We start from the raw sequence: 24,954 nt of genomic DNA, 5'->3' as shown, positions 1-24,954 counted from the left end.
ATGCCTCCAGGCAGGGCCGGCCTTAGGCCTATTGGACCAATTGGGCCCAATAGGGCCCCGCACCACAGGGCAGCACAGATAATATTTCCCTCAGCACATGATGCTGCATGGCCTGCCCCCAACTTTGAGAGTCCAGCCCACCCCCAACTCTGATAAGCCAGCCTATCCCCCAACTCCATAGGTCTAGCCTGCCCCCAACTCTCATAGGCCCAGCTTTCCTCCAACCTTGATAGGCCCTGCCTGCCCCCAATCCAACCAAGCCTGCTCCCAAGCTGAATCGGCCCAGCCTGCCCCAAACTAATTGGCCCAGTCCACTCTCCTATTTCCTCCCTCTCTCTCTTACCCTGTGTGCCCCTATTATGTGCCCCTATTTCATCCCTCTCACTCTCTTACCTTGTCTGCCCCTTTCCTTTCAATTTTGTGCCTGTATGCCCTTATTTTCCTAAATGTCAGTAGCCAGCAACACTTTGTCTAGGGGCCCCGCCAACATGGTCCCAATTGGGCCCCACATTTGATAGGATCAGCCCTGCCTCCAGGGCACCCCTGCAGATGTTGTGGACTCCCTGGTCCCCCTCCAGCACATAAAGGCGAGATTGGGGGGAAGCAGCAAGCTGTCTTAGGCGGTGGAGGGGCTAAGATCACCCCTGGAAGCCTCATTTGTCTTATGTCTGTCCCTCACCAGCAAACTTATTGTCCATCAATATCCTCACTCTGGCACAAGCAGTTTCTCTGGGTCCCCTGAGCACCAAACCCATCTCACTTTCCTGTTCATCAACATAAGAAGTTTCATGATGGAGTCAAATCAGTCCATATGATTGGTTGTCAGTCCATCAGTCTGTCTGGTCTTTTACCTCTCCCAGTCACTATGGAACATAAGAAATATCTTGGTTTTTCTCAGTCTCGTTATCATGTCTTTTCTGTCTGTTGCCCTCTTCTCAGACCTCTTTAGAGGTGGGCACAAAGTAAAGTAAAGATGTCCCACCACTACCACCCATCATATGCAACAAACCTGCCATGACTGTTCTCATTCCAGACATCCTGACAGAGAGAACCCATCTGAAATGAGAGACACACTGAAATCCAAGAGTCATATAGAAGACTAACCCCCTTACTTCCCCTGATCTGACTGGTGTGGGGCTTTCAGAATGTGCTGGTCTTGTGTGTGGCTGCAGCATTTCCTATTAGCCTTTCTCTTGTGCAAATTATACAAAGCTAAAGGTCAAGATTTGCGTGATCCACATTCTGACCTTACTGGTGTATCTTGCATTAATAAAATGCTCTCAATCCATAATCTACAGTGATATCATGGGCATGACTGGGGTTACTGTATTTTATTGGTGGGGTTTAGAGGTAAGTGCAAAGCTGGTTCTAGTGTTAATGCCTGTTCACGCACTATTTATCCCCCCAAATTTGACCCTGATAATTTCAGGAATAGTGTAGAGCTAAAATGGACAAGGGTATACGTTTTATATGCCAAATAAATAATAGGTGATATGTATGATGAGTAAACTGGTTAATATGAACCTTATACTGCAAGGCTTGGCTAAAGCCTCTCTGAGGATTTTCCCTGAACCCTAAATTTCAGACTTGCCTTAGGCCCCTGTTTTGTTGTAATGGATGCTGAAGCCCTGAATAGAATAGCTCAGAAAACATTGATCAGATGCACAGGCACGTTTTGAAAAGCTGTTTGGTTAGGGGCTAAAGGCAGAGATGCCTCTGCTGGTGGGTTTCACATCAACAGAGACCAAGTGGGAAATTGGGAACCATGTGGGGGGAGCATCATGGCCAGAGTTTTGCTGCTGGGATAAGTGCAGTTCTATAGGGTACATTTAGTTTTTAATATCCCTGTCTGCCATGGGAAGGAATCTTATATAATATATAAAGTCTATATCAGCAGTGTGATAGGAACAAAGAGTGACATGGAGCAAATGCTGACCTTTATTTATTCTTCTGGACTGTTTAGAGTAATTTTAGTGGATTTTAAAATAAAAGGCTTACCTATACATTAAAAGAAGAAGCCATGTGCTCAGCCTCTTTGGATCCCACCTGGTGGAAGAGGGGGATGGTACTCAAAGCCTGGGTGGAGGACAAGTAGGCCCAGCAGGTGAAGATGTATATATTGTTATTGGGATGAAAACATTTCTAAAACATACCGGAGGTACTGCACCTCATATATAACAGCGGTGGGAAAAAGAACGAAAAAAAAAAAAAGAGAAAAAAAAACAAGACAGATTCCACTAAAAGTGATTCACTTTTCCTATATCCAACCTCATTTAAAAGGCAAGTAATCTCCCATAATTCATCTATATTATCAATATCAACATTACTTCATGTGATAAATATTAAAGAGAAACTAGGGGTGTTCAGCTTGTGCAAGCATGGGGGGAGGCAATGCTCCCAATCTATCCATCTTCTGGAGTGGTTTTATTGGCATATCTGGGGACCTGGGTTTATTTTTTTGTGCAGGTAATATACCCCCCCATTACCCATAATGCCAATACTCCAGACACCCACATCAGGCTACTGTAGAGCCCCAACTGAGCGTTACCTATGGTGGGGAGTGTTTGGGGAACTGTAGGAAACAGAGCAAGCGAGGACTTATGGGAGAAAAAGCCAGTGAGAACGTGGGCCAAGAAAGAAAGAAGAGAAAGTTGTAGAAAAGAACCGAGCAGAATAAACAAGGAAACTGAGAACGCGAGTGACATCTCGTACTATATTGTCTATAGATAACACTGTAGAACCAGGGACTCACACAGCGAGGTTAAAGCTCAAGTATTTACAGAAAGTTAGGGATGTCACGAACGCCAAAAGCATTTTCTTGTAAAGTCCGAGAAGAGACAGACACACTATAGAATATGAAGCCCTAAAATATTACTTTTCATTAGCACGCCTCAGAGAAGTTACAGATCTTCCTAAAATAAGATGTGGGGGCTCTTAAAAGAGCCTTTATGTTGCTGGAAGTAGGACAAGGGAAGGAGCAGTTATTTGGCGCTGGTGTATTTGGTGACAGCCTTGGTGCCCTCGGACACGGCGTGTTTGGCCAGTTCCCCAGGCAGCAGCAGGCGGACCGCGGTCTGGATCTCCCGGGAGGTGATGGTGGAGCGTTTGTTATAATGAGCCAGGCGGGAGGCTTCCCCTGCAATGCGCTCAAATATATCGTTGACAAAGGAATTCATAATACCCATGGCCTTGGAGGAAATACCGGTGTCGGGGTGCACTTGCTTCAGCACCTTGTACACGTAAATGGCGTAACTTTCCTTCCTGCTCTTTCTACGCTTCTTCCCATCTTTCTTTGGGGTTTTAGTCACCGCTTTCTTGGATCCCTTCTTCGGGGCTGGCGCGGACTTTGCTGGTTCCGGCATTTTCAACAAAACTCGCTATTCTGTCTCTATACACTGTACCCAAACTCTATCGCTGATCATTTTTATAGTCCTCCCATGCAAACGAGGCAGCTCTGTCTTTGAGTTTTCTATTGGCCATTTTTGTCACATGAGCTAAACGCCTACTTCAAAGACGTCACTGACGAATTTATGAGGGGGGAGTATACATCATTATCCATTCAACACAAAGATTAGCCCTGTGATCTTTTGGTTGGTTCCTGTTAAAGCACCTCTACCATTGGCTGCATTGAAACTCACCCAATCAACGAACCGAGTACACTCTATAAATAAGCGGTTCAGCGGTTTTTTGCGTATTATTTTAGAATTTATCTAGTCGGTGAGAAAAGAGTTTTGTTAACATGTCTGGCAGAGGCAAACAAGGAGGAAAAACCCGTGCTAAGTCCAAGACTCGCTCATCTCGTGCTGGGCTGCAATTCCCAGTTGGTCGTGTTCATCGTCTGTTGAGAAAAGGCAACTATGCTGAACGGGTGGGAGCCGGAGCTCCGGTCTATTTAGCTGCAGTGCTCGAGTATCTGACTGCTGAGATCCTGGAATTGGCTGGGAACGCTGCCCGAGATAACAAAAAGACCCGTATTATCCCCAGGCACCTGCAACTCGCTGTGCGCAACGATGAGGAATTGAACAAACTGCTCGGAGGGGTGACTATCGCTCAGGGTGGAGTCCTGCCCAACATCCAGTCCGTGCTGCTGCCCAAGAAAACCGAGAGTTCTAAATCCACAAAGAGCAAGTGAGCTGCCCTGTCCGCAATCTGAACACAAAGGCTCTTTTCAGAGCCACCCACACCTGCTAAAAAGGCTGATATTCTTTCATATTTAGAGTAACTAAATTTGCTCATTGCGAGCGACTGGTGTTTGTATGAGGCTCGAAGGTGTAGAAGAAACAACCATAACCCGTAACAATGTATCCCCCGTGCAATCCATTAGGGCAGGGGTAGAGCAACCAATCAATCGGGCATTTCTACCCTGTAAGTACAGTGGTACATGGTTAACTCCAGCCCATAGCAATTCATTTCAAAGAGGCTAATGGGAGATCCATGCGGTTTGTGTCCAGCTCTACTCTGCTGCAGTGAAATTCTCTAAACAAATTGGCTGTATCGGGAGAGATGCCCAGCGACAAAATCTACTCTAGGAAGGCAGGGCGCACAATCCACAGTATAAAGTTATAATGGTGCTAGAAAAGAGTGCGCTCCAATCGAAGTGCAGCAACTACAATAACACTTGGGCACCATAAAGCATTAAATGAAAATCTAGAAGATACCTCGTTCAAAATATCACAACTCTTAATATGAGTGGGTGGGTGGCTCTGAAAAGAGCCTTTGAGTATAAGATTAATGGGCAGTAGAACATTTAGCCTCCGAAGCCGTAGAGAGTGCGGCCCTGGCGCTTGAGCGCGTACACCACATCCATGGCGGTAACTGTCTTCCTCTTGGCGTGTTCTGTGTAGGTGACGGCGTCTCGAATAACATTCTCTAGGAAAACCTTGAGAACGCCACGAGTCTCCTCGTAGATGAGACCTGAGATGCGCTTGACTCCCCCTCTCCGGGCCAGGCGGCGGATGGCGGGTTTAGTGATACCCTGAATGTTATCCCGCAGCACCTTCCTGTGCCGCTTGGCGCCTCCTTTCCCTAAGCCCTTTCCTCCTTTGCCGCGTCCAGACATGATGAGTTAAGATGCGTTCCGTACAAACTGCCTAGTCACCCCCATAGCTACACATTATATAGCACTAAAGTCGACCTGATAGGGAACTGGACATTTGGGCGGGGCTAAAAAGGCTTCCTTCTAGATTTTATTTGTTTTCCACTTCTGTCAGTAAATATACATTTAGAAATCTTCCGCAAAGTGTGTAATTTACTATTTACAACGATGTGTCAATTATATGGTATCTATTTTTTATTCTCTAACTCTATCGCTCATTAACTTATTCTTATGAACCTCAACCAACTGCGAATTTCCAGTGTTTCTTGGAGGCAATACACGATTTAATTTCATTTATAGAATGCCGTTAGAAATTTAGTGAAGCAGTATTTACAATTTACAAGATAATGATTTTAAGTGGTACTCGATAAGGAATTTCTGTCCTATTGGCTACTTTAAAAAAAATTGTTGACCTCCTATTGGCCCATTTGAAGACCTTTGTGATATCAGAATTACAATCTTTGTACCGTGATTCATCGTCACTGACGATCTTAATTCTGTAAACAAATCTGCGAGCTTTATTCGTTTTTCTAATTAATCTATATTTTTAGGTGTAATAATCAGTACGATTGCCCAAGTGCCCAAACACTTTTACACTTTTTTTAATCTGCATGTGATGTGACACTAGATGGCGCTGATAATACATAGATCAATCTACCACAACATCGCTCAGACCGGCCTCTGCTCCTTGGTTCGGTTGCTAATATGATATGTTACATTCACGGGAAGGATGTCCGTACAGAAATGTCACATTCTACCGGTTATACGGCGGGACTGATGGGAGTTTAGCACTGGGGTCGACGACTATTACAATGTAAATATTTCAAAAACGAAGATCCCACCATAAAAGTTGCAGGTCTAGAAGCTAGTTAGATATAACGCAGATGTTCGTATTAGCCCTTATGTTTGTGGATAACTGAGCGGGATATCGTACAAGTTTGAAATGGCTACACATTATATAACCGGGAGATTGCAGAAACAAACAAAAGCATTAACACGGATACCACAGCGGTTGCCGCTGTTAGAGATCGGTTCTACACAAGGATCTCACGGGCTTCCCCGAATGAACAGATATTGGAGCGTTCAACTCATTTAATTTGGGATTTGGTGGCTCTGAAAAGAGCCTTTGTGTTTAGTAAGAAAAGTCGCAACTGTATCTAAGCTCTCTCGCCTCGGATCCTGCGGGCCAACTGGATGTCCTTGGGCATGATGGTGACCCTCTTGGCATGGATGGCGCACAGATTGGTGTCCTCAAACAAGCCAACCAGATAAGCCTCGCTGGCCTCCTGCAGAGCCATGACGGCCGAGCTCTGGAAACGCAGGTCAGTCTTGAAATCCTGAGCGATCTCACGAACCAGGCGCTGGAAAGGCAATTTGCGAATCAGCAGCTCAGTGGATTTCTGGTAACGTCGGATTTCTCGGAGAGCGACAGTACCTGGGCGGTAACGATGGGGCTTCTTGACACCCCCAGTGGCCGGAGCGCTCTTCCTGGCTGCCTTAGTAGCCAACTGTTTGCGAGGAGCCTTCCCTCCGGTGGACTTGCGGGCGGTCTGTTTAGTACGAGCCATAGCTATTTAATGCAACAAAAATGTTATAAAGCGAATCACTTCCTGCCTCTTATTTATACACAGGCTCTCGTTTTTCATTGGATACATACATTAAGTCATTGACTGAACTCGAATCTTATTGGTTGGGGGGAAGGCTAAAACTCGAATTTGAGAGCCCGCTCTAAATACTCCCATTTGATTTGCTGATCAATAACCAGTCGTTCTGTGACGTAATTATACCCTGGCGGGAAGGCTAGAATTCAAATTTAAAAGAGCCCGCTCTAAATATTCTGCTTTGATTTGTTAATAAGAAACTTGAAGTCATGTAACGTCAAAACTCATTTTGGACCAGTGAAAAAACCCTGCCATAGCCAGCCCGCCAAAATAATCTCAGTCTCTATAAGGCACGGTCAGTATTTGCCCCATTCTTATATTCCGTTTCTAGAGAATCAGATTGGATTGTAGCCGGCGCCTTCCCGTAAATTCCCTTTGGGTCTGAACTCGTTCTTTACCCGTGAGACCCACTGCCCTGTTTGTTACTCCGTATTCATCTCATGCAGAGAACAATTTCAGTTTAAAACAATTGAACATAAATAGATCATACCTCAATAAACTAACATTGATTGGCACCTTCCAAATCCAATCATAACGCATGGATTCAATTATCAAAATAAAGACGTAACTTTTATTCCAGGAAGTCATTAAAACTGTCCAAAATCAGCCGTGGGTACAGCAAGAGAAGGATATAAATGTATCCAGTACAAGTCCCTTCCGTTCATATACAGTTGTATCAAATATTAATAGAGATAAAAAGGGGGAGGGGAGACTGGGGTCATTCACATTCCCAGGGTGCTTAAACCCAATCCCCAAAGGAAAGGAGAAATTGAGCACAGTAAGTGGAGTCTAAATTTTTAAATGTACAGCTTTATTAAACAGACAAAATCGGCCTATGTTAATTTTAGAAACATCCAGCTGAAATTCACAATCTTTCAAAGCACAGCAGGAAACCCGAAGCATTTTGGAAAGCATTGGAAGTACTTATGTGAAATACGTGCAATTGGCCACACGGTGGCAGTGTAAGACTGTAAATTTGCGCAGTGAGTTGCGTGTGATACAGATAAGGGGAAAATGGAGCGGAGGTACAAAAGTATAATTTGATGGGAGATTCAGGTGATACTGGAAACCCTTCCCGTGAGATAATTAACCCATTGATACAGTATTAGCTCTTTTAATGGAGGAAGTGGTGGCTCTGAAAAGAGCCTTTGGTGGGATGAGCGGGGGTTGCGGGCACATTACTTCTTTTTAGGCGCAGGCTTCTTGGCTTTAGCCGCTTTGGGTTTGGCGACTTTGGCCTTTGCTGGGCTCTTGGCAGTTTTGGGCTTGGTGGCCTTTTTAGCGGGACTCTTGGCCACCTTCTTGGCTTTAACAGCCTTCGGTTTCTTGGGGCTTTTGGCGGCCTTTGCCGGTTTCTTCACCTTCTTGGGGCTCTTTGCTGCTGCCGAGACCTTCTTGGGCTTTTTCGGGGACTTGGGCGCCTTCTTTGCCCCGGCTGCTGGTTTCTTGGCTTTGGGCGCCGCTGGCTTCTTCTTGGCCGCCTTGTCCTTGGTCTCCAGTTGCTTCTTGTTGAGCTTGAAGGATCCGGAGGCTCCGCTCCCTTTGACTTGGGTCAGAGTCCCCTTAGTGACCAAGGCCTTGAGAGCCAGCTTGAGGCGGCTGTTGTTCTTGTCCACATCGTATCCTCCGGCAGCCAGAGCCTTCTTGAGAGCGGCCAGGGACACCCCGCTGCGCTCCTTAGAGGCGGACACGGCTTTGACGATCAGCTCAGACGCGCTGGGCCCGGAGGGTTTCTTGGCTTTTGCGCCTCCCGCTACTTTCTTAGGCTGCTGCTTCTTTGTCTTCTTGACAGCGGCTGGTTCTGCCGGGGGAGCGGTTGTAGTTGTCATTTTTGATCCAAATTTACTCTCACAAGCTAAAATCTAAACCCTGTTTTTGCCGATGTCCTTATATTCAGGGTTTTCGGGTCGCTAATTGGTCAGCTCCAAGAGTTAGACTTTATTTCCTATTGGGTGATATGTAAAACCCCGCCCATGTATTGTTGTCGCTGGTGGAAGTTTTGGGGCATATGTCGGTCTGTGTTTCCAGAGTCTGAAAAAATGGGGGGTTTCTCTTCTCTCTGATGATAAATGCGCCCAGTTTGTGTGGGATCCTGTTCCCTAGTATATGCCCGTGCCCACTAAAGGGCTTATTTGGTCGCTGGTTACAGAGATTGGCCGGAACAGCTCAGGTTCATTCAGGATTCTCCCTGAAAATATTCCGGTTCTTTCTGTGGGCTCATTTCTAACACATTTGTATCATGTTCCATATATTCTTTCTCTTCCACGGTCCCCCCCAGAGATAGAGGAGCCCCCCGGGTACAATATGGGCAGATGTGGTTGAGAGGGGAGGCAATAAGGGGAATGTGTGGGCTCCGGACTTCCAGACAAGTAACACAGTGCAGGAGGTTTTGCTGTGGGATCTGGAGTGCAGCACTCAGGGGAGGGTCCCACTCACTGCAATGGATTTAATTAGTCCTTACATTATAGATACGGACCCCTTACTAAATGACATTTCTTACGTAGTGTTGTTGCATGATTATGTAAAGATTGTGTATTGTATGTATCACAGCACAGTGTATCATGGTGGGATAAATAACAAGTGCGCTTATTATTATTATTATTATTATTATTATCATTATATTGTAAAAAGTTTTTTTTAGTGGAAGTACTTGTTTCCTTTACTTCTCCTTGCAAGTTGCTCAAAGCCACAATGTGTCACTTCTGCCTCTGGTAAATTGTGTGTGCAAAAACATAAAGTAACCCTAGAATTAACACCTGCCTCAAGGAGCTGTGACTTCCAGCATACCCATAATGCATATTAGAGGTTGATGTTCTGGGAGACACAGGTGACCATGGGCATTTTTGACTATTTCTATTCCACTTTAGAAAGGTTTACATAGTAACATAGTAAGTTAGGTTGAAAAAAGACACACGTCCATCAAGTTCAACGTTTTTGCTTTTTTTTAACCTGCCTATCTGCCAGTTGATCCAGAGGAAGGTAAACATCTGAAGCCTCTCCAATTTGCTTCAGAGGGAAAAAAAATCCTCCAAACTCCAAAATGGCAATCGGACAAGTCCCTGGATCAACTTGTACTATGAGCTAACTTCCATAACCCTGTATTCCTTTACTTGCCATCCAACCCCTTCTTAAAGCTATCTAATGAATCAGCCACTACAACTGGTTCAGGGATAGAATTCCACATCTTCACAGCTCTCACTGTAAAAAAACCCTTCCAAATATTTAGGTGGAACCTCTTTTCTTCTAATGTGCAAACAGCTTCATTAAAGGGATACTGTCAGGGGAAAAAAATTTTTTTTTTTTTAAAACGAATCAGTTAATAGGGCTGCTCCAGCAGAATACTGCACTGAAATCCATTTCTCAAAAGAACAGATTTTTTTATATTCAATTTAGAAATCTGACATGGGGCTAGACATTTTGTCAATTGCCCAGCTGCCCCTGGTCATGTGACTTGTGCCTGCACTTTAGGAGAGAAATGCTTTCTGTCAGGCTGCTGTTTTTCCTTCTCAATATAACTGAATGTGTCTCAGTTAGAGATGTCGCGAACTGTTCGCCGGCGAACTTGTTCGCGCGAACATCGGGTGTTCGCCGGAAGTTCGCGAACGTCGCGCGACGTTCGCCATTTTGGGTTCGCCATTGTTGGCGCTTTTTTTTGCCCTCTCACCCCAGACCAGCAGGTACATGGCAGCCAATCAGGAAGCTCTCCCCTGGACCACTCCCCTTCCCTATAAAAACCGAAGCCCTGCAGCGTTTTTTCACTCTGCCTGTGTGTGCTGAAGAGATAGTGTAGGGAGAGAGCTGCTGCCTGTTAGTGATTTCAGGGACAGTTGAAAGTTTGCTGGCTAGTAATCGTTTTGATACTGCTCTGTTATTGGAGGGACAGAAGTCTGCAGGGGTTTGAGGGACATTTAAGCTTAGGTAGCTTTGCTGGCTAGTAATCTACCTTCTACTGCAGTGCTCTGTATGTAGCTGCAGTGGGCAGCTGTCCTGCTTCTGATCTCATCTGCTGACTGCTGCAATAACAGTAGTCCTTGTAAGGACTGCTTTTATTTATTTTTTTGTTGTTTTACTACTACTACTACTACTACTATAAGAGCCCAGTGCTATTAGTCTAGCAGTGTTGGGGAGTGGGACTGGTGTGCTAATCTGCTGCTCCTAGTAGTTCAGCAGCACCAACTTTAATTTTTTTTTTTTAATATTCATTTTTTTTTATTTTACTTTTTTTTATTTTACTACCGCTGTAGTAGTGTATAAGTTGACCTTTTAGGCATTATTTGCCCTGTAGGCATTATTTGCACAGTGTTTTCTTCAACCCGCCATCTAGCTGTGTGACCTTGTTCACATTCTGTCTAAATATCCATAATATTACCGTCTCCAGAAAAAACACCGGAGTGACTTTTTTCAAGCAGCCATAATATATTTTACGTAATCCGTATCCACCGCTGTAGTAGTGTATACGTTGACCTTGTAGGCATTATTTGCACACTGTTTTCTTCAACCCGCCATCTAGCTGTGTGACCTTGTTCATACTAGCCAGCAAAGCTACCTAAGCTAAAATGTCCCTCAAATCCCTGCAGACTTCTGTCCCTCCAATACAGAGCAGTATCAAGCAGATTACTAGCCAGCAAACTTACTATCATCTGTCCCTGAAATCACTAACAGCTCTCCCCCTACACTATCTCTTCCAAGCACACACAGGCAGATTTTTCAGATACATTTTTGCCCTTGATCCCCCTCTGGCATGCCACTGTCCAGGTCGTTGCACCCTTTAAACAACTTTAAAATCATTTTTCTGGCCAGAAATGTCTTTTCTAGATGTTAAAGTTCGCCTTCCCATTGAAGTCTATGGGGTTCGCGAACCGCTCGCATTTTTGCGCAAGTTCGCGAATATGTTCGCGAACTTTTTTTCCGACGTTCGCTACATCCCTAGTCTCAGTGGGACATGGGTTTTTACTATTGAGTGCTGTTCTTAGATCTACCAGGAAGCTGTTATCTTGTGTTAGGGAGCTGTTATCTGGTTACCTTCACATTATTCTTTTGTTTGGCTTGTGGGGGGGAAAAGGGAGGGGTGATATCACTCCAACTTGCAGTACAGCAGAAAAGAGTGATTGAAGTTTATCAAAGCATAAGTCACATGACTTGGGGCAGCTGGGAAATTGACAATATGTCTAGCCCCATGTCAGATTTCAAAACTGAATATAAAAAATCTGTTTGCTTTTTTGAGAAATGGATTTCAGTGCAGAATTCTGCTGGATGCGCTATGGCAGCAGTGTAACGATCCTACAATCTGAAACGAAACAAGATTTCCAATAGTGCAGCGAGCCTGTACACGGAAAGATATAGACTAGCTACAAAAGCTACTCACAAATTTATAGCGGTATTAATGCCATATAAGGTTTCACAGCCCCATAGCGGAAAGCAGATCTCCTTCCAAATAATACCTAAGGAAAAAGAGAACTCCACATGGTGTAGTAAAATAGGTAAAGTGTTAGGACTGCGTTAAACAGTCCGCGCTTACCCTTTAAACTTGTGACAGTAGCGTAAGTAGGTAGCGATGATCCGGTCGTCGGTCAGGGGCACTGTAGGAAAAAAGCCGGTTGATCCTCTGCTGGATCGGCGGCGATAGTTCAGTGGCGGGTTAGCTTGATGAGGATAGAGTACAGATGTCGGTAATACACCACCGTTAATGGCCGCCTCCTCCTCAAGCGTGGTCTGTCCGCTCCTCTTTTTCTAAATACCGGCTTTTTCTGTGTTAGACATCTAACGGCTTTCTTGATCTTTTGACAGGCTCTGCATTGGTTGTATATTTTCAGATGGAAGAAAAGGACATACGATGCCAACTATTTCGATTAAAACTTTATTTTGACAAATTTATTTTAATTTGATTTAATACAGCCCAACGCGTTTCGTATTGGTAATACTTCCTCAGGGGCAAAGGTCAATTCCCACATTCCCTTGGGGGACATTTATCTGGTCTGTGGGAGGTTCAATCAATTAGCCTCATTAAGTTCAAACGAATTACAATGAATAAAAACAGATATAATTATATTGTTGTAAACGAATAAATATATTAAAATTAAAATTAGTCTGTTAAGAAGCATTTTAAATCAATTTCTATATTTAAACCTCTCGGTGTTAATGTCTTTAATTTATGTATCCACGCCGTTTCTTCTTGTGATATTACTTTAACTATATCACTTCCTCGCCAATGTCTATTTTTCTGGATTATTCCTACAAAGGATAATAGTGATGGATCAGAATTATGTTTGTTTTTAAAATGCGCTGATACGCTGTGTGTTAATACACCTTTCCTAATATTATTGACATGTTCTCTAATCCTTGTTTTGAGTGTTCTTCCTGTCCTGCCAACATATTGTAATTTGCATGGACATTCTAGCAAGTAGATGACATTGGTACTATTACAGGTTATTGTGCTTTTAATATCGAAAATCTCGTTGGTTATTTGTGATTTAAACTGGGAACATTTTTTCACGTTATTTATGCAGGTTTTACAAGCTTTGCATTTCTTACAGGGATAAAATCCCTTTACATTCTGAGAGAGAAATGTTTCAGTAGTTTTTTTCCCGGTTGCTATGCAACTTGGTGCTAAGATCTGTTTTAGAATCTGTGGCTTTTTGTACACAATTTTCGGATTATGTGTTATATGTTTTGATAAATCTTTATCTTTTTTTAGAATATACCAATGTTTCTGTAAAATTTTTTTCGAATTTGTTTTTTGAACTATTATAAGTTGTGATAAACGAGATAGAATCCTCTGTGTTGTATTTACGTTTTGTGGTATTTTTTAACATTTCAATACGGTCTCTCTGATCGCACTTCACCTTTGCTTCTTCAACAAGTTTTTCGCTGTATCCTTTTTCTCCGAATTGTTGCCGGAGTTTTTTACATTCAATTTCATAATCGGATATTTTGCTACAGTTCCTTTTTGCTCTGTTGAACTGACTTAAAGGAATATTATTCAACCATTTCTTATGGTGACAACTGTTCTTTAAAATAAACCCATTAGTGTCCGTTGGTTTTCGATATAGACTAGTTATAAGTCTATTATTTTCCACCGATATGACGAGATCTAGGAAATTGACACTTGTATGACTAATATTACTAGTTAATTTGATATTGAAATCATTTATATTGAGCTTATCTAGGAAAGTAGACAAATCCTCTTCGGAACCCTGCCAGATGAATAAGCAATCATCTATATAGCGTCTCCATGTTAGAAGTCCAGTATTTTGATTGATTGCAGGTTGGATATATTGTTTTTTCCCAAAATCCCATAAAAAGGTTCGCATAACTGGGAGCGAACCGCGTTCCCATGGCGGTCCCCCTCGTTTGTAGGTAATATTCACCTTCAAACCAAAAGTAGTTGTTGTTTAGAATAAATTGAATCCAACAACTACTTTTGGTTTGAAGGTGAATATTACCTACAAACGAGGGGGACCGCCATGGGAACGCGGTTCGCTCCCAGTTATGCGAACCTTTTTATGGGATTTTGGGAAAAACAATATATCCAACCTGCAATCAATCAAAATACTGGACTTCTAACATGGAGACGCTATATAGATGATTGCTTATTCATCTGGCAGGGTTCCGAAGAGGATTTGTCTACTTTCCTAGATAAGCTCAATATAAATGATTTCAATATCAAATTAACTAGTAATATTAGTCATACAAGTGTCAATTTCCTAGATCTCGTCATATCGGTGGAAAATAATAGACTTATAACTAGTCTATATCGAAAACCAACGGACACTAATGGGTTTATTTTAAAGAACAGTTGTCACCATAAGAAATGGTTGAATAATATTCCTTTAAGTCAGTTCAACAGAGCAAAAAGGAACTGTAGCAAAATATCCGATTATGAAATTGAATGTAAAAAACTCCGGCAACAATTCGGAGAAAAAGGATACAGCGAAAAACTTGTTGAAGAAGCAAAGGTGAAGTGCGATCAGAGAGACCGTATTGAAATGTTAAAAAATACCACAAAACGTAAATACAACACAGAGGATTCTATCTCGTTTATCACAACTTATAATAGTTCAAAAAACAAATTCGAAAAAATTTTACAGAAACATTGGTATATTCTAAAAAAAGATAAAGATTTATCAAAACATATAACACATAATCCGAAAATTGTGTACAAAAAGCCACAGATTCTAAAACAGATCTTAGCACCAAGTTGCATAGCAACCGGGAAAAAAACTACTGAAACATTTCTCTCTCAGAATGTAAAGGGATTTTATCCCTGTAAGAAATGCAAAGCTTGTAAAACCTGCATAAATAACGTGAAAAAATGTTCCCAGTTTAAATCACAAATAACCAACGAGATTTTCGATATTAAAAGCACAATAACCTGTAATAGTACCAATGTCATCTACTTGCTAGAATGTCCATGCAAATTACAATATGTTGGCAGGACAGGAAGAACACTCAAAACAAGGATTAGAGAACATGTCAATAATATTAGGAAAGGTGTATTAACACACAGCGTATCAGCGCATTTTAAAAACAAACATAATTCTGATCCATCACTATTATCCTTTGTAGGAATAATCCAGAAAAATAGACATTGGCGAGGAAGTGATATAGTTAAAGTAATATCACAAGAAGAAACGGCGTGGATACATAAATTAAAGACATTAACACCGAGAGGTTTAAATATAGAAATTGATTTAAAATGCTTCTTAACAGACTAATTTTAATTTTAATATATTTATTCGTTTACAACAATATAATTATATCTGTTTTTATTCATTGTAATTCGTTTGAACTTAATGAGGCTAATTGATTGAACCTCCCACAGACCAGATAAATGTCCCCCAAGGGAATGTGGGAATTGACCTTTGCCCCTGAGGAAGTATTACCAATACGAAACGCGTTGGGCTGTATTAAATCAAATTAAAATAAATTTGTCAAAATAAAGTTTTAATCGAAATAGTTGGCATCGTATGTCCTTTTCTTCCATCTGAAAATATACAACCAATGCAGAGCCTGTCAAAAGATCAAGAAAGCCGTTAGATGTCTAACACAGAAAAAGCCGGTATTTAGAAAAAGAGGAGCGGACAGACCACGCTTGAGGAGGAGGCGGCCATTAACGGTGGTGTATTACCGACATCTGTACTCTATCCTCATCAAGCTAACCCGCCACTGAACTATCGCCGCCGATCCAGCAGAGGATCAACCGGCTTTTTTCCTACAGTGCCCCTGACCGACGACCGGATCATCGCTACCTACTTACGCTACTGTCACAAGTTTAAAGGGTAAGCGCGGACTGTTTAACGCAGTCCTAACACTTTACCTATTTTACTACACCATGTGGAGTTCTCTTTTTCCTTAGGTATTATTTGGAAGGAGATCTGCTTTCCGCTATGGGGCTGTGAAACCTTATATGGCATTAATACCGCTATAAATTTGTGAGTAGCTTTTGTAGCTAGTCTATATCTTTCCGTGTACAGGCTCGCTGCACTATTGGAAATCTTGTTTCGTTTCAGATTGTAGGATCGTTACACTGCTGCCATAGCGCACCCTACCTCATTTGAATTCTGAATTTCTAAGTGGACCAGTGGATCCTTATATCAGAGGTGCTGCTTAGATAGCGGTACAAGCGCGGTCACTTCACCTTTACTTACAGAATTCTGCTGGAGCAGCACTATTAACTGATTAAAATTTTTTTCCTATGACAGTATCCCTTTAAGCCCAACAGACCTAAGTTTAGAAAGCAGTCATTTGTGGGGCACGGTATTAGCATATGGGCTAAATAAACCACGCATTCATTATTCACTTTTATCAGAGTGCTACTGGTTTCATTTTACATGGAATGCAAGTACTGAAGGGCAGGCAAAGATCATCCAGTTTGAGCACCTGACACCCCTTTTGGGTGCGTGATTGAGGGTTTGAGCACTCCATAACTGATAAGTTTCAAACTGTTCCATAGACCCTTGACGTCAATATTTATGGTGTTTTCTAGTTGTAAATAAGAAATTGGGTGAGATAAATGCGGGCAATTACAATAATTTTAGGTGATTTTCAGAAATATCGTTAAAACCTCAGCGTTTAGAAAGGCTTTGTAGTTTGGTGTAGAAAGATGTCTTTATCTTTGCTGGATTCGTCAGAATGTGTACTTTCCAAAAATATATGGTTTTGGGGGGTCTTTGTGCTGTTAGGATGGTCTTGTGGCACATAATAAGTAGTTACAGGCCTTTCTTTACAAAAGGCTAATCAGCAGTCAAGAAAATTGATATGTACTATTTTTATTTGGGATCCATACATGCCAGCTGTTTTGGTTTATCCAGGCCTTTCTTCACAAAAGGCGAATCGTCATTCAAGAAAATTCATATGCACTATTTTTATTTGGGATCCGTACTTGCCAGCTGTTTTGGTTTATCTATGCATATTGGGCATCAAACTGTTCTGTAGACCCTTGATGTCAATATTTAGGGTGTTTTCCAGTTGTATGTAAGAAATTGGGTGAGATAAATGCGACCAATTACAATATTTTTAAGCAATTTTTAGAAATGTCGTAAAAAGCTCTATGCTTAGGAAAGCTTTGCAGATTGGTGTAGAAAAAGGAAAATTGTTTCATACTTACCGCAATTTTCTTTTCCTGGTCATCCCTATGGCAGCATAATAATAACCTTTGGGTATGCTCTCTTCCTGTTGGATAAGCAGAAGAAAACAACACGCCTCCCATACCCATAAGTACCTCCTCCTCCAACTCCCCTCGTCTTAGTACTAAGCACAAACAAGCTAGGGTGGGTATGCTGCCATAGGGATGACCAGGAAAAGAAAATTACGGTAAGTATGAAACAATTTTCCTTTTTCCTGGTCATCCCTGGCAGCATAATAATAACCTTTGGGTAATACCAAAGCAATAAAACACAAAGGGAGGGAAAATAACACGCTGAATATGCTTTAATCAACAAAAGCTGCAAGGACAGACTGTCCAACAGACTCTCTGAAAAATAAAATTAATTTATAATGTTTACGAAATTATGAGATCATGTCCAGGTAGCTGCCCTGCAGATTGTCTCTGAAGAGACTTCTGCTTCTGCTGCTCAAAAAGCTGGAACACTCCTGGTAGAATGTGCTTTCAAGCCTGAAGGTGATGGTCTCTCCTGCTCTGTTGGAAATAGCTTTAGTATTCCAGCTTCTCAAGGTTCTTTTAGATGCAGGTTCCCCTTTTCTTGCACCTGTTGGAATAATGAATAGTCTCCTAGAATTCCTAACTTCCTCTGTTCTTTAAATGAAGCTTGGAGACACCTTTTGACATCTAAAGCACTCTCCTCTCTAACTGAAGGCATAGATGGAAGAACAATAGGTTTATTAAGATGAAAATTAGACACCACCCTTGGTAAAAAAAAGACAGGACCAGTTTCAAGACCACCTTCTCCTCATGGAAAACTGTATCGGGCTGATCCACAGACAAAGCTTCCAGCTCTCCAACTCGTCTAGTCGATGTCAAGGTTACAAGTAAAATAGTCTTCAGAGACAATGGGCAAAGGGAATATCAAGACCCAGCTCAAAGGGGGCCTTAAGGACCAGAGGAAGATCCCATGGAGGAGCAATATTTTTCAATGGAGGTCTGATACTTAGAACTGCTTCAAAAAAAAAAAACAACTGATCAGTTAAAGACTCCTCTGCCCATTTCTTGCCTAATATCGCAGATAAGGCTGAAATTTGAACCTTCAAAGAACTGAGACTCAATCCATAATCCAGACCAGACTTAAGAAAAGCCAAGATCTTGGAAGTAGAAGGGTTCAGGGGATACCTGAGCCTCAGACCAGGAAGCAAAATGGTCCCAGATCCTATGATAAGTGGAAAAAGTACCCACTTTCCTGGCCTTCATAAGTGTTTCGACCAAACGATCAGAGCAACCCTGTTGCTTCAGTCAAACTTTTCAATCTCCGAGCCACTATATTGAGGGTTACCGGATCCGGGTGCAGGCATGATCTCTGAATTAATAAATCTTGAACCACTGGCAATTTCAAAGGTGATTGGATCGTCAGACACCTCAGTAGTGGATATCATGGCCTCTGTAGCCAATCTGGAAGGATTACTATGGCACCGATCTGTGAAAAAAAATATGTTCTTTAGGACTCTGGAATTAGTAGACGATTTTCCCAACTCTGTATTAGAGCATCCACTGCTCTTGTAGATGGAAAATGGGAGAAGAAAGTCTAGATCTTGGTCTTGAAATCCGAAGCCATCAGATCTATCTGGGGAGGCCCCAGTGAGCCACAATCCACTGAAATACCTTTGAGTTCAGCTCCCATTCCCCTTTGTCTATAAGTATTGACTTGGAACATCTGCATGATAGTTCAAGACTCGTGGAATTTGGATGGCTGTGATGTCCATTCAATGGGACTGCGCCCAAGCCATGATTGGAATAGTTTCTTTTAAGAGCATGATGCTGTCATGATGCTGCCTGTGCCTCCCTGCTTCCATATATATGACACCGCTGAGGCATTGCCCAACCTGATCTTCACTAACAGACCCATCAGGATTGGCCTGAAAGCAATCAATGCTTTCCGAATCGTTCTCAACTCCAAAATGTTTGATGGCAGGTGTAACAAATCTTTCTTCCAGACACCCTGAGCTTCTGTACTCCTTCTGTATGGGCTCTATAGCTTGTGCCAGATGCATCGGTAAAAACCTTTATCCATTGAGGCTTCACCAGGGGAAAAACCCCTGCAAAAATTCACTGGGTCCTGCTACCACACCAGATGAGAATTGAACTAGAGATATATTTTCTGTGACCAATTTTTGAGATACTGATTCCAGTGAAAGGTCATAGAATGTTTAAATGTTCTTTCCTTGTATGTTCCTGCACACTTGATAAAGGGCTTAGCCGAAAACATGTAGTGATACTCACTTCCCCAATAAAATATTTGCAGTCTAAGACTACTGAAATGGATTTGTCTTGCAGGTCAACTCTTTTTCTGACTGATTCCAGTGAGCCAGCGATCACCTCTGAACAGGCCTCATTCTCCACTTCGCCCACTTCACAAAACTTATGGTAGAAGTTAGAAGACCCAGAAGCTCAGGGAGTTCCCTGGCTTGCAAAGAATTGAGATTCTGGAGACACTTCACCTTGGAGGTAACTTGAGAATTCTCTGCTGGGGTAAAGAACCTATCCCAGCCTGGTGTTGAAGAGAGCCCACAGGAATATAATCATCTGTGTGGATACTGGTTGACTCTGCTTTTCATTCAGAACCCAACCAAAATGTATAAGATTTGACCTCATCAACAGTACCTGGTTCTTGAGCGTCTATGGATGTCTTGCTACAATTAGAAGATAGAAATCAAATTCCTCTTTCCTCAGTTTGGTAATGAGCACCACTTACACCTTGGTGCAGGTTCTTGGCAAGGTAGAAAGGCAGGAATTAAATTGAAAATGAGACCTTCCAAGGCAAATACTAAAAAATGCAGATATTCCTCTGCCACAAGAAGGTGAAGATATGCAACCTTTAAGTTGAGAGAAGCTAACTGTGTGGAATACCAACTTTATTGTGGCAAGTGACTCCATCTTGAATTTCTGAAGTTTTAAAACTTGTTCATACGTCTTAATCTAGAATAGGCCATAATCTCCTGATGTCTTTGTAACTAGGAACAAGGGGAAATAACACCTAGACCCCATTGCTGAGGGGAAACTGGCAAAATTGCCTCCTTTGCAAGTAGTTGAGATATGTAGTCCTGAAAGACTGAATAATTTGCTCCACTGTTGGTTCTCCTTGAAGAAATGAAAAATTTCCTGAGACTTTTGAAAAAAGTAGGGCCAGCCTCATCTCATTGTGGCTTTGGTTGAATTTTAGGGGATCTGGAATTCTTAGCTCTAGAGGCATGAAAAAAAATCACAACTGACCAGAATGCCAGGCAGACTCGTATTCCTTCCCAGGCCTGCAGGATCTAGCCTCCTCTTTGTGCCTGGAAGAACCCATCTTGTCTTCTCTCTTGAAAACACTTAGTTTGGGGCAAAGATTTGGAAATAATATCGCCCGAAGATTTACCAAAAATACTCTTACTCTCGAAAGGAAGTTTACATAAAGTATCTTTTGTATCAGCATTCCAGGAGCGAAGCTCAATGCCCTTGTAGCCGCAGTGGTAAATGAGATATTACAGGCTGCCAATCTTGATAAATCTACTGTTACCTTAGAACAATTCCGCTGCTTACTTCAAATCAGAAATGGCTTCACAGACTGCCTCCTTAGGAGAATTTTCCATCACAGCCTAATCAATGTTCTCTGGCCAAACAGACATTGCTTTAAAAACAGAAATAGCTGCAACTGCAACAACTGCAGCTTACAAGCAGCTCCTGCTAACAGCGCTTTCTTAAATACTGTCTGTCCATTGGATGCTTTAAAGTTAAAATGTTGTCAGTCAGAAGTGCAGTCTTTTTAGACAGACAGGCCACTGGAGCATACACAGTTAGTGGATTTTCCCAGATCTCCAGTTACTCCTAAGAAAAAGATAAAGGTTAGAAATTTTTATTCTCAACAGGAAACTCTTTAGGGCCTTTCGCCCACTCCTGGTCAATTATGTCCTTGATTCCTAACACCTGAATTAGGGAAGGAATAAATTAGCCTCAAACAGTCTGAACTTCCAGTTTCCTCCTCAGAGGAATGGGATTCATAATCCTCTGAAATAAGGAATCTTAAACAACAGAGGTATAACAAACAGGTTCTTTAGGAACCATAGGTTGCCTTAGTGTATCAGCTACAGCGGTCTAGTTCCCCTGCATAATAGATTCCAGATTGAAGGATATAGTAGAAGTGGAAGCAGACTCTCTTTCTTTATCATGCACAGCAATTCCTGAAAGCATGTCTGGCAAGTCTCTTATGCTTTATAGCAGGATTGACACATGCCCTACAGGGTCTGAAATCTGCACTCTCCTCCCTCCTGTGTCATTTTTTAGAAGCAGCAGGGACATAATGAGAATAATAATAAATGAACAGCTCTTTTCGCAGAACCCTAAAATAAAATATAAGTATGCTGGTAGGGCACTCACCCAGTCGATTGTAAGGCAGCCTGATCCATGTTGTAGCACTGTAAGGACTCTGAAGTCACGCTGTTTGAGATCAAAAGACCCACCAGTGACGTCACTTCCGGCATGCGACTGCAGGTGGCACCAGAGCACCAAAAAGGTATGCATACAAGCAAGCCTGCCCCGGCTGCAGGGGCCTCTGCACAGTAATATATCGGCAGAGCTTCGGGTGGAGGGAGCTGTTGAACTGCACCCGGTGATCGGATTACAAGAATCCATGAGTGCCCTACCTGCAACTTCTACTTACCCACAGAAGAAAACAAAGACGAGGAGAGTTGGAGGAAGAGGAGGTACTTATGGGTATGGGAGGCGTGTTGTTTTCTTCTGCTTATCCAACAGGGAGAGAGCATACCCAAAGGTTATTATTATGCTGCCAGGGTTGACCAGGAAAGAGGTTTTTATCTTTGATGGATTCATCAGGATGTGTACTTTCCAAAAATATGTGGTTTTGGGAGGTCTTTGTGCTGTTAGGATGGTCTTGTGGCACATAGAATGTAATCACAGGCCTTTCTTTACAGAAGGTGAATCGGCAGCCGAGAAAATTCATATGCACTATTTTTATTTAGGGTCCGTACATGCCAGCTGCTTTCGTTTATCTATGCATATTAGCCATCAAACTGTTCCGTAGACCCTTGATGTCAATATTTAGGGTGGTTTCCAGTTGTATGTAAGAAATTGGGTGAGATAAATGCGGGCAATTACAATATTTTTAGGCAATTTTCAGAAATGCCATAAAAATTGCTGCCTTTAGCGTATCTTTGCAGTATGGTAGTTTGGAGTAGAAAGACATGCCAGCTGCTTTGGATATCAAACTGGTCCATAGACCTTTGGTGTCAATATTTAGGGTGTTTTACAATTGTATGTAAGAAATGTGGTGAGATAAATGCCACCAATTGCAATATTTTTAGGCGATTTTCACAAATGTAAAAAACGCTGCCTTTATCGCCAAATATAGGAAAGGTTTGCGGTGTGGTGCTTTGGAGTAGAAAGACATGCATACCCAATTTGGATTCGGGGGAATGTGTACTTTCCGAAAATATATGGTTTTCTGGGTGAACGTACTTTTTTACTACCTTTGCCCCCCCCCCCCAAAAAAAAACTTTTTGATTTTGCATTATCTGCAATTACAGAACTGATAGCTCAAATGGGGTGTCTACATTTTGGGGCCCCTATATGCTGCATGCTTAGGTAAACCTATACATATTGGGCATCAAATTGTTCAATGGACTACTAACAATCATATTTACAATGTTTTACATTGGTACCTAATGATGTGTGGGATATGCAGTAGATTGGAAGCTTTGAGGTAATTTCTCATTAAATTCACCAGTTTCTATAAAAAAAATTATAACTTTGGAGTACATGAATATATTTACCCGTTTTTTAATTGACAGAATCTGCTCTTTCTAATAATGCATCGTTTTCTAGGGTAAACATACTGTTAGTGGAGTATTTGGCCTTGAAATCAGAAGTATGCAGTTTTGTGGAGCAGTGCTTTGGAAATTTGGTAGTGTACTGCTTAGAGATTTTGATTCATACAAGTGAGAAATCTAATTTTATTAGACACTTAGAAGCCTATATCTTTTTACAGAAGTGGAGTTGCACCAAACATATTTTGAAAGCTCAGGTTGTCCTGAAAAAATATATATTGTTTTCCTGGCTAAACTAAAGGACACCCCCAGGAAAGGCCCTTAAAGTCTCCTATCACAGCCAAAATCAAACAAATAGTAACAATATGACCAGTACAACATAAACACGTTTAATCAAACTACATATATAGTTTTTTGAAAAAAACTGCAGGTTTTAAAAAATCCCTTACTTTGTCAAATGGGTTCTTTCACTGAGGGAGGCCATACTGAGACTATAACATGCAAATTTCAGGAGCATGTTTAGATTGTAACACTGCTTTGAGTATTCTACACAGAATGCCTTGCTTTAGTAAACTCCTCCACTAGACGTATCAGGAGATTTCCCTATCTTGTCCCCTGCTGGTGATGTTATTATGCAAATGAAGGGCACACACTAACTTCCAGCAGGTAGCAGCACTACTTTACAGCAGCTAACACAGAGGTTTGGCTGATTTGAAAATAGCTTAGAAGGGTTGATAAGCAAGCAAGGAATTTCAACTGAGCATGTGCGAGATTTCAGAGCTGCAGTTGGCTGGGAAGATATAGGTAGGAGGAGCCAGTGACATCCAAGATGGCTGCCTCAGCTAGAACTGCAGTGGAGATAGGGGAGATCTTGCAGAAGGTATAGTGAGCTGATCATTTACATTATACAAACAATTCTGTTTTCTGATTTCTTGAACTTTCACATGGTGTATTTACTTAGGAAATGATTTAAGTGATGATTGGTGCCCTTTAAACAGTACAAAATGTCTAAAAACTGCTTAGCAGTAAATGTTCATATTTAGGACATTACAAACTAGATATTTTATTTAAATCTCAGGCCCAGTTTGGGCAATATATTATTTCATCAGCCATGTCTGTAAATTAAACAGTGAAGCATTTTGATTGTGTTTTATTTCCCTCCCTTATCGACTGCTTGGGTACTACCCATCAGTCAGAATTTTTCCATGTTGATGGGGGATGGTCAAGAAAAGAAAAAAATAATGCATACTTACCAAAATTTTCTTTTCCTGGTCCCCCTCCTGGTCAACATGCCCTATTTTGTGACTTTATAATAGACTGTTGGCAATCAGGAAGGGTTGGGATTTATAGGTTGAAGATTTTACTGTTTCTTCTGTCCAGGCTGGGAACCAGCAGTGGAATACCCATGAGTCAGAATTTTTCATGTTGACCAGGGGGATGGCAAGGAAAATTGACATTTATCCATAGTGTATTGAGTGTTTCTAAAACAATTTTTTATAAACCTGTAATTCAGTCATTATAATAGCCAGTAGCAGAAACCTAATTTTCATCTCTTACCATAACTTTATTCTGTTGCAGCCAATGGAAGGTCATACAAATCGAATACTTATTTCCTGACTATCTAGTCTGCTGCATATATTTCTCACTTTTGGTTTTAATGACCTTGGCCTCCAAATCCAATAACTTTCCCTTCTCAGGAGTTTTTTTTATTATGGTTCTCTTCTTAAAGGGAAACTGTCATGGGAAGAAAAAAAAATTTCAAAATGAATC

At 41.8% G+C, this 24,954-nt stretch overlaps 3 protein-coding genes across 3 annotated transcripts; 1 reads left to right on the top strand and 2 right to left on the bottom strand.

The window, feature by feature from the left end:
- Positions 1-2,876: 2,876 nt before the first annotated feature.
- Positions 2,877-3,434, bottom strand: LOC108716547 (histone H2B 1.2-like). Its single transcript, XM_018262746.2, has one exon. It carries the CDS (start codon positions 3,360-3,362, stop codon positions 2,982-2,984), a length of 381 nt encoding a protein of 126 aa, XP_018118235.1. The 5' UTR covers positions 3,363-3,434; the 3' UTR covers positions 2,877-2,981.
- Positions 3,435-3,688: 254 nt separating this feature from the next.
- On the top strand, positions 3,689-4,178 carry LOC108716543 (histone H2A type 1-like). The gene has a single exon (XM_018262742.2). It carries the CDS (start codon positions 3,740-3,742, stop codon positions 4,130-4,132), a length of 393 nt encoding a protein of 130 aa, XP_018118231.1. The 5' UTR covers positions 3,689-3,739; the 3' UTR covers positions 4,133-4,178.
- A 3,372-nt stretch (positions 4,179-7,550) lies between these two features.
- On the bottom strand, positions 7,551-8,621 carry LOC121393611 (histone H1B-like). Its single transcript, XM_041562605.1, has one exon. It carries the CDS (start codon positions 8,583-8,585, stop codon positions 7,935-7,937), a length of 651 nt encoding a protein of 216 aa, XP_041418539.1. The 5' UTR covers positions 8,586-8,621; the 3' UTR covers positions 7,551-7,934.
- Positions 8,622-24,954: the final 16,333 nt, after the last annotated feature.

Source organism: Xenopus laevis, chromosome 5L (genome assembly GCF_017654675.1).
Source record: "Xenopus laevis strain J_2021 chromosome 5L, Xenopus_laevis_v10.1, whole genome shotgun sequence".
Classification (NCBI taxonomy): Eukaryota; Metazoa; Chordata; class Amphibia; order Anura; family Pipidae; genus Xenopus; species Xenopus laevis.
This window is presented reverse-complemented; position numbering and strand designations above follow the sequence as displayed.